General features: G+C 45.6%; 1 protein-coding gene across 3 annotated transcripts in view; it reads right to left on the bottom strand.

Moving 5' to 3' along the window:
- Window positions 1-10,602, bottom strand: part of PRKCH (protein kinase C eta) — a 223,182-nt gene that overhangs the window by 83,061 nt on the left and 129,519 nt on the right. For all 3 annotated transcript variants that reach the window (XM_019800114.2, XM_002913033.4, XM_019800118.2), the window contains 2 exons: window positions 6,988-7,131; window positions 6,640-6,813 (listed from right to left, as the gene is read on the bottom strand). In XM_019800114.2, coding sequence (XP_019655673.1) covers window positions 6,640-6,813; window positions 6,988-7,131 — 318 coding nt within the window. The remainder of the gene's footprint in view (window positions 1-6,639; window positions 6,814-6,987; window positions 7,132-10,602) is intronic.

Below are 10,602 nucleotides of genomic sequence, written 5' to 3'. Positions count from 1 at the left end.
AGGGCTGCAGGTGGGGGGAGTGGGCAGGGCTGTGGGGGCAGGCTGCAGCCTCCCACCCACCACGTGCATGAAGCTAACTGCAGGGTCACTCTCTGGACCCACAGGTCCATGAGAGAAAAACACAGATCCAGGTGGAGGAACTTATATGGAAAAAAATCAAATGCAAGACCTTCCTAAAAACAAAGGGGCTATGAGTTAAGCCAGAAGTAGAACTCAGAGTTCTGAGACTGAGGTGGCAGTGTAGTCGCCTGCCTGATAAAATTCTGAAAGATTCATTCCAGAGCCACATGACTTGTTATCTCATCTGTCTCTCACATACACTCACACACACACACACACACACACACACTCCTTTGGTAATATTTCCCATAACAGCAACGGAGAAAATATAGAGAGAGTAATATCCCTGCATACTCATGTTCCCAGGTGATTTTCAGAACATGCTTTAAGTACAACTCAAATATACTGAAATCACGGTTAGCAGTTGTGTAAGTGGACAGCGTTTAGTATGCAAGATTACTGGACACCTTAACCTTGGGAAGTAGGATTTCTGCTTTGTTGACCAATATTTGAGGAGCGGTTTCTTCTGGAAAGCTGTGTCCCTGTGAGAACTGAGGTGCACTGCGTTCGTGGCCAAGACTTGCAGGCGGACACCCCGACGACACCCCCACCCCCGGCAGCAAGGTGTCCTGAGGAAAGCCGGACAGGTAGAGGATGGGTGGGGGTAGCGATCCAGAGCGCTGGCCTTCTGTCCCTGTCGAGGAAAGGAGCGTGCATTCTGTGGCCCACCTGAACACAACAGATTGCAAACACAAACAGCAGCGTTCCCAAAAAAGAAAGGCTCCACATGACTTGTGTCTCTGACCTGGGCCCAGGTCCTGTGGATGACAGGCAGCTCCTGGGCACCAGGCACAGAGCATCTTATGTCTTCCAAATGGAAATTTTCCTTCAATAAACTGGGTCTCTGAACAAAGACTAAGGCATCTGACCAGTATTTACTTTGCCACTCCTCCTCCTGCTACTGCCCCCTCTTTGTTCTTCCCTCCCTCCACACTCAGCTGAGGCTCCAGGAGGAGAGCCAGTGGACAGCCCCGGGAGCTGGGGGCAGGGGTGAGGGAGGCCTGGATTCAGGCTGCAAATGCCAGGAGGCTCAGCGGCTGCCACAAGAGCCACTGCTGAAGAGGAAAGGGGTGTGAGGCGAATTTAACCTGGAAAAGTGGGGAAGGCAGTGTTCACTAGCCTGCACCCCAACAGGGACCCCCCCCTCCTCCACCCTGGCTTAGTAATGCCTCACCCCTCCCCACCCCCATTGTTAAAGAAATAGAGTCCCAAGACCAAAATCAGCAAATAGAACAAAGAAGAAAAAACATCCATCATGTCACTACCTTTGAGCCGTCCCTGGCAGTTATTTGGTGTAATTTCCCCACAGGCCCTTTTTGGAGGAGCTAGGTTTGCCAGTTCACCATCTCGGACAGAACCTGATATGGATACACACCACTAATCATCATAAATTCTGCATTATTTCCCGGGCTCTAACTTTCTAGTTCCACCATTTACTATATCAGATTTTAAGCAAGTGACTTAACTCCCTGGTACTTTATCACTTGGCAAAATGACGATAATAATTGCACCTGTCCCATAGGGCTGTTATAAGAAGTGCAAGGAGTAAATAATACACGTTAGATGCTTAGGACAGTGTCTGACACCTGATCATTTCACTACGGCAAAGGTTTGAGGATGGCAATTTAATTACATATTTGCAAGTAAATGCATTATCATGAAAGAATTGGAGGCAATAATTTCTGAGCTCATAATTGCAAGCTTGATAAATTATCTACTAATTCGAAATTTATTTTTTTGTGTTTGCCAAGAACGAGAGTGGCTCCAAAATTCCTACTTTTGGGGTATTTGCCCTACCCTCCATGCGGGGTCTGTGCTGGGAAGCCCCAGGACATTTTTCTTTGGTGTAAAGAGGAGGCAGTGAGTCTTACTTGCGAATAGTGCTGCACGTGCACAAAGCATTTCTGCACTCTCTCCTTTGGTCCTCACTATGCTCCTGCTTTCATGTTAACCATCAGAACTTTAAAGCTCAAAAGAATTTTTAAGGTGGGGTCGAGCCACTCCAAGAAAAACAAAGCTGGAAGAACTCGGGTCTTCCACGTCCAAGGGCAATGCTGCTTCCATAGCAGCAGGTTGGAGGGGAGCCGAGGCAGACAGGAGGTGCTGAAGCAGATGATGAATCAGTGACATGGGCACTGACGGGTCAGGGCACAGAGCCGGCTCCGGAGTCAGCCTGACCCAGAGATGAACCTTGTCTCCCCTACTTACAGTCCAGGCGACCCTCTGCAAGTTACCCACTGCCTGTCTCTGGGCCCCAGAGACACTCATTCCACAGGGCTGGATGTAAGAGGAATAACCATTCTCTAAGGGTTTTTATAATGAGATGATACTTTGCAGAGAGCTGGGTGTGACCCTAATACCTCACCTCGGCTCACTTCTAAATGCTGGCCTTAACAGTTCAGCATAACACACGGATTAGCGGCTCATTTTAGAGGCCGTGGCCGCCAAACTGAGTAGCTCCAACGTAATGTATCTGCTGTAATTAGCAACTAACATTTTCTGTTCTGTATAGTTAGTTTTTCAACAGCAAATGGGGATAGTCACTGGGGATTTCTGACAGATGGACAGATGTCTGGCAAATAAATGCAGTGCATATTATGGAGTCTGAGACCTTGCAAACTGGAGAGAAGGTGTAAACTATAGCAAAACAAAAACTGCGTATCTCTAGCTCAGCAGGAGAAACATCCACTTGATTCTTTAGGTTGGTTCCCTCTACTTTACCATCTAGACTTAGGACAGGGGAACATTCCATTTACCCTTTGCTTTGGAGACATCTACTGCAAAACACAAATTCTAACTCCCAACATCAGGTCCTATCTCTGGTGGAAAAATAAAATCACCTTGCAGTAACGACTGCCACCTTGTGGCCAAACATGAAACTACCACTAGGGAAAAGACTGCCAGTGCTTAACACCTGGGGAACGCTGTGGACATTCTGTATGGCCACCAATAATTTGTTTTATTGTATAATATATTTTTCTAGAAAATTCTGCACTGTTTATGCTATTGTCATTGGGCTCTCAATCTGTTCCAGGTTCATTTCTTGTTCTACTCTACCAAAACACAATCTAATTTTGTTGAGACCTCAGACTGTTCTATAGAATCATGGGGATTTCCTCGTGCAGGTACAAGTCCTCTGGTGTTCAGTGTGAGACACTTCCTTATTTGTTCATTAGAGTGCCTGGAAACAACAGCCACTGCCCAACCAGACTAAGTTCACTAATTGCCTGTCAACTGTCTGATTCAAAGGTTATCAGCCAGTAAAAATTATCTAACCAAAACACAATCTAATTGTGTTGAGACCTCAGACTGTTCTACAGAATCATGGGGATTTCCTCGTGCAGGTACAAGTCCTCTGGTGTTCAATGTGAGACACTTCCTTATTTGTTCATTAGAGTGCCTGGAAACAACAGCCACTGCACAACCAGACTAAGTTCACTAATTGCCTGTCAACTGTCTGATTCAAAGGTTATCAGCCAGTAAAAATTATCTAACTTAATGTCACAGAAAACCATCTATTCTTTGGCTCAGGCCCCAGACAGATGATCTGAGGGTAACCCTGTCTGGCTGTCTTGATTCATGGTATGGGCCCAAGGCTCAAGCTTGAAACGCAGGCAGACAACTGGTACCAACCCGTGGTACCGTCCTTCTTGACAAGGGTGTTTTCAAGCCCGACTGTCACTGCAAGCCCTCTGAGGTAACAGCTGGATGAGAGAGGTGAGGGTGAGGGAGGGGTTTTTGCAGGCAGAACAAGGACAGGAAATAGAATTTCAAGGGTTCTCCAGGAAGTGGGGAGGATGAGCACAAGTGGAGCTCCAAAGGAGCCCTGGACCGCAGAGGCAGCCCGGAACCAGGCAAGGCAGCAGGGGCCGCGTGGGCTCCAGGGCTGTTGGACTGAACCACAGACCATGAGGTGAGGAGGGTGTGGCCCCCGGAGTCCAGACTAGGAGGCGAAGGAGGAAGGAGTGCAGGGACAACCGGGACCTACGAAGCTGTTAGCTGACGTCCCAGCTCCTTCCAACATGCTCACACAGCATGGGAGTGCATGCCTCTAGTACATTCTCACACCTCCCAGCTCCCAGCCTTCTGGGAACATCTGTGAACGCTCAGCCTCATACAGTCAGAGGAATGCCAATAAGAACTCTGAAGAAACCATTTTTTAAATCTCTCTGATCATCAACATGATAGATTGCATGGCATGATGGGGGAAAGAGGCCTCACATATGGCTTGGAAATGTGAATTTAGAAATATGGCGAGCACGAGAGAAGAGCCTGGGCTCTGCAGTCAGACTGCCTGGGGTCCAAACCTCTGACTCTTGGAAGTTAAATTTCTTTGGGCCTCAGTCTCCTTAACTGGAAAATGCTAGTGCTAACTTCACACGGCTACTCGAAGGATTTAGGGAGACAATGCTCATAGACACTTAGAACAGTGCCTGGTATATAGGGCGATAAAATGTTAGCCATCTTTTACTGCTGTGGGGAAGAAGGCTGATTGGAGTCAGTCACAATTCTCAAGCACACACCACTGGCCAAGCGATACCACTTCTAGTTGTGTGTCAGATAGAAATAATAGAACGATATGTAAAAATAAAAGTGCAAGGGGACTCAATGCAACACTGATGGGAATAAAAGACTAGGTACAACCTAAATACGTAACAACAGGAACAAGCTAAATAAATAATGCCATGGTCTTAAAATAGAATACTTTGCACCTGTTTTTAAAAATGAGGCAGCTAGATATGTACAAATATGACACAATTTCCAAGATACATTGTTACATTAAAAAGTAAGGTGTAGAACGGTGGGCAAGGTATGCTACCATTCGTGTCTTAAAATATAGATAGATAGATAGACAGACAGACAGACAGATAGATGCGAGTCTGTGCTGTGGGTGTATGCTTTCATGAGCAAAAACCTCTCTGAAAGGCAGCACATGAAATTAGTAATAACTGTTCCTTTCAAAGAAAGGATACGGATAATTGGAGGATGCTCCTATTACCCATTGCAGAAAGTTAGCTTTTTTTATAGTTAAAAAATAGAATCTGAAATGTCATTCCTCCACTTAAACTTCTTCCGTTTGCTCTTAGGACTAAAATCTAAGGCCCTTAACAGAGCCTACAGAGGCCCTTCCCAGCCGGGCCCAGGTCACCTCTGCCCCATCTGTTGTTCTCTCCATGCCCCTCCCCAACCCCCATACTTTAAGCGTGCTGAGTGGTCTTCACACCTCTTGCTCTCACTAACCATTACACCTAGATGGCACGTTTACCTTCATTCTCTTTGCCTCATTATTTTAACTCACCCTTCTGGTCTGAGCGTAGCTGTCACTTTCCCTAGAAATGGACTGCAGGGTCCCTGGTACGGCTGGGATGTCCCTATTCTGGTCCCCCCCACACACTTTCCACAGCCCTGACGCTAGCAGAGACAAAGTACGTATTCTGGGTTCTCTCTCCCAAAATGCCTTTTGACTGCAAGAAGTTTCTGAAATATCTCTGGGTGCCTTCTCAGGAGCAATCTTTCCTCTTCATTGAAGACAGAGGCCAAGTTCCAAGCCCAATGCTAAAGAGACCGCAGAGTGCCATGCCCCAGGGGATGAGTCAAGGTTGGTGGGAGCCAACCAGGGTAACCTGCTTATCTTGGCCAGATACATGTTCTTCCAGCATCCTTTGCAGCTAAGAGTGAGCAGGTGACTCAAGTCTAGAAAGATTTCTCTCTTTGCTAAAAGGACAGTGGCCCACAAGGCCCTTGTGCCTCTGCCCTCATGCTTCCTGCTCTGGATGCCATCACACGAGGTGTGATGTTGAGAGGACTGTGGCAAATAACTTGAGACCCCATGGGGAAGAGATGCCCCATGTCACTGAATGACTAACCCAACCCTAACATTGTCACTGCCAGACTTCAAGCAAAAAAGGGGTTGTACTAATGAGCTAAATTCATCCTTTCTGTTTATCACATAAAGGACTCTTGGTTGGGTATTCCCTTAACTGCGGCCAAACGTATTCCTAACTGCGCACCATGATAGCGTAGACAGACTGAATCCCATGATCTGTTCGCAGAAATCAAAGGGCCCCTGATTACGGTGAGGAGCAATGCCTTGAGACTTGACAAATTAAGTTTCTCTCTCTGGATCTACCCTGATCTGAACTTTCATGCCCAGGTCATAACTAGCTCAGCATTTAGGGGGGGAGCCAAGGTCAAAGTCACCAAGATAAGCAGCCCATGACATTTACCCTGTTCTTAGACTTCTATAACTTTCACTCTGCTAGAGGAGACTTACATACGAAGACCTTTTCAACCCTTGAGATGATTCTTCTCTAGGACAACATGACAGTAAGCAGTTAGTTCACTGGTTTCAGCTTTCTCCCAGAGGTCATCAGAAGTTACTGGTACCTCCATATGGCACTACAGTGAGAGTTCATCCCTCAAAGTCTGATGCACTTCTTTGTAAAATCTTCAACACCTTATTGTCCCATCTCTTTAAGAAAGGAAGCCATTGAGGTGGTGAATGTGAGTCCTACTTACGGGTGTTTGAAAGCAGCAGAACAACTGTGTGAGGAAGGGGTGATTGCGAGCCAAGGACAGGATCCTTTTTTCCGTCATTGTGCATTCCACATCGTCATCCTGCAAGATCACATCCTTCTTCAGCACCTTCACGGCATAGAGGTCTCCTGTTTCTTTTATTCTTGCAAGCATCACCTATGGCAAAGCAGGAGAAGGGAGAACTCTTGAGATTCTCAGGGTGTGGGAACACATGGGACAGAATGGGCCTGGCACTTGGGAAGTATGAGCATAAATATGTATACACACACTCAAAAAACATACACGTAGCATGCTTACTTTAACCCGGACACCTCAGAAGCCAAGCCTCACCTTCCCGAAGCTCCCCTTCCCCAACACTCGGATGAACTCAAAGTTGTCGATACCGAGCCGGCTGGAAGAATTAACCCCGATCCCATTTCCTTCTTTGGTGTTTTCCCTTCCCTGTCGTCTTAGAGTTGACCTGGAAACGAGCTTCTGCAAAGAAGAGTAGGAAAACATGGAGTCAGAGGATGCAGCACAGGCGTGAAGCATTTGTGGATGGAGATGACCTTATTTGCTGCCTCAACTCTCAACACAACATATAGGGAAAGATCAATTCAGCTTGATATGTGATCAAGTTCTGCCCTTCAAAACTACTTCAGTATCAGCTCCTGATCTGTGCTTACTGTATTTGGGAAAAGAATCATTTTAAAATATATCTAAGCCACCGAGAATTTCAGTTTGAACTCAAATGGGAGTGTATGAAACAAACGCCTTAGTCTGGTCCCTCCAGTGGCTTGCAGTGGATTTCCACAGGATGGTCGGATTCCAAGAGCGCCACCTAGTGTCCACTTCGTTCAAAGAGCGGTTTTCACATTTGCTCAAGGAATCCATACCAGGATGTGAATGAAGCAATATTTATTACACATTATTTAAAATTATAAAAAGAGAAATAAAAATTAATATTAAAAGCTAGAATAATGAAAGAATGTATGAAGGATAAAATTTTAAATACTTCTAATCTTATCAGCATAAACTGATAACCATCAGCCCCTCAAAAAATAAAACCTGTTACACATACACATATATCTATCTTTACACTTGATTTTTAAAGATATAATAAAATTGTGGTTTCATAACACACATTTTTATTAAACGAATTTCATGTGTATTTTCGATATCCTTCAAGAACATGAGTTTTAAGGGGTGTCCAATATTCTGTTTTATGGGTATATCACAGTTTATTCATTAATTCCCCTGCCATTGGAAGCATAGGTTATCTCCCCCCCCTTTTTTTTTTTTTGCCAGTTTAAATAACACCATCATGAACATCCCTGCAGGCAAATCTCCAAAGCGGGGCGGTTACGAATCTAGGCTCTCAAGCAAGCTGCCTGGGTTCAAATCACAGCTCAGTAATCTAATCCTGGAACTTTGGGCAAGTTACCTACCCATCGTCTCTGTGCCTCAGTTTCTTCTAACAAAGAGGATGTTATAGCATCTGCCGCACAAATTATTATGAGGAATGAATAAAAGCACATAAAGCACTCAGATCGGTGCCTGGCACATTAAATACACATGAACTGAGCTGCTGTCGTCATTATGATCACGCGCATAATCTATTTTCTTATAACTTTCTGGAAATGCAATCTTTTGGGCCAAAATATAAATCTTGAAGACTTTTTTTTTTTTTTTAAAGATTTATTTGACAGAGAGAGAGACAGCCAGTGAGAGAGGGAACACAAGCAGGGGGAGTGGGAGAGGGAGAAGCAGGCTTCCTGCTGAGCAGGGATCCCTATGTGGGGCTGGATTCCAGAACAGCGGAATCAAGCCCTGAGCCAAAGGCAGACACTTAATGACTGAGCCACCCAGGCACCCCTAAATCTTGAAGACTTTTGATACAGAGTCAACCGGCTCTCTAGAAAGATTGACCACCAGCACAATGAGGGCTCCAGTCTCTCCATATTGAACTGGAAGGAGGTGTGGCCTCCTCCATGGGTAACCCAGCCCCATCCCACTGGTCCAAGCCCTGCCACAGCAAGGGAGCTCCCTAACGGAGATGACTTGCAGATGTCCACCTTGGGACATTTATAAGACGAGCTACCGCTAGACTACAGGTCAAAAGTCTAACGTTCTGAAGCTCCTGACCTATTTAGCTGAAAAACCCCAGCTTATCTGGAACAACTTCTAAGTAATGTTTTTGATAAACAACCACTGTGCAATTGCTTGAAGCTACAAGGCTTTGACTTAACCCAATAAAACAGTGATTACAGATATAAAATGGATCATCTTTAAAAATCCAGTTGTTGGGCGCCTGGGTGGCTCAGTCATTAAGCATCTGCCTTCGGCTCAGGGCGTGGTCCCGGCGTTATGGGATCGAGCCCCGCATCAGGCTCCTCTGCTGGGAGCCTGCTTCTTCCTCTCCCACTCCCCNAGCGGAATCAAGCCCTGAGCCAAAGGCAGACACTTAATGACTGAGCCACCCAGGCACCCCTAAATCTTGAAGACTTTTGATACAGAGTCAACCGGCTCTCTAGAAAGATTGACCACCAGCACAATGAGGGCTCCAGTCTCTCCATATTGAACTGGAAGGAGGTGTGGCCTCCTCCATGGGTAACCCAGCCCCATCCCACTGGTCCAAGCCCTGCCACAGCAAGGGAGCTCCCTAACGGAGATGACTTGCAGATGTCCACCTTGGGACATTTATAAGACGAGCTACCGCTAGACTACAGGTCAAAAGTCTAACGTTCTGAAGCTCCTGACCTATTTAGCTGAAAAACCCCAGCTTATCTGGAACAACTTCTAAGTAATGTTTTTGATAAACAACCACTGTGCAATTGTTTGAAGCTACAAGGCTTTGACTTAACCCAATAAAACAGTGATTACAGATATAAAATGGATCATCTTTAAAAATCCAGTTGTTGGGCGCCTGGGTGGCTCAGTCATTAAGCATCTGCCTTCGGCTCAGGGCGTGGTCCCGGCGTTATGGGATCGAGCCCCGCATCAGGCTCCTCTGCTGGGAGCCTGCTTCTTCCTCTCCCACTCCCCCTGCTTGTGTTCCCTCTCTCGCTGGCTGGCTCTCTCTCTCTCTCTCTGTCAAATAAAGAAATAAAATCTTTAAAAAAAAAAAGAAAGAAAGAAAGAAACAAATCCAGTTGTTTTTAGTAGTTTCTCCCCCAGGATCTCTGATCACAAATATTTCAAAGATAGAAAAACTTTCATAGCTTGAATCTCACTTCCTCCACTTAAATACTTCCTCTGGTCGTGCTAGAAAACTCTAAGCCAGTATTTCTCAATCTTTTTTTTTTTAACCCATTCTTCTCTTTTGATAGACTTAAGATTCTTTTTCATGTTGTGCTGTCAAATGACAGGTAATTTTGGTTTTGCCACTTTTAAATATCATAACATTAAAGATCCTTGGTTCAAGTGACAAATGACAAGTGGCAATGTACATTCTAGAGCTTGTGCCACATGGTCTATCTTATTCCCATGACACTTTAGGAGCCCTGGTGCAGGCTGAAATCCTTAATCCATGCCGTTCGGAAACAGCTGTCACATGCATTAGAAATCCCCCTCCTGGAGCGCCTGGGTGGCTCAGTCTTTAAGCGTCTGCCTTCTGCTCAGGGCGTGATCCCGGTGTTATGGGATCGAGCCCCGCATCAGGCTCCTGCACTGGGAGCCTGCTTCTTCCTCTCCCACTCCCCCTGCTTGTGTTCCCTCTCTCTCTGGCTGTCTCTCTCTGTGTCAAATAAATAATAAATAAAACCTTTTAAAAAAAAAAAAAGAAAGAAAGAAATCCCCCTCCTGGTACTAGCATCCTGCTTGTCTGTCCACATTAGACTTTGCTGATGCTTCCCTTAAATAAAGGAATACAATTTCAGTCCAAGTCCCTAATCTACCAGTAATAAGAAAATGGGGTGGTGAGTATAGACATTTTCTGGATAACCAAGAACTTGACAGCGATTGCGC

The sequence above is a fragment of the Ailuropoda melanoleuca genome, chromosome 14 (genome assembly GCF_002007445.2).
Source record: "Ailuropoda melanoleuca isolate Jingjing chromosome 14, ASM200744v2, whole genome shotgun sequence".
NCBI lineage: Eukaryota > Metazoa > Chordata > Mammalia > Carnivora > Ursidae > Ailuropoda > Ailuropoda melanoleuca.
This window is presented reverse-complemented; position numbering and strand designations above follow the sequence as displayed.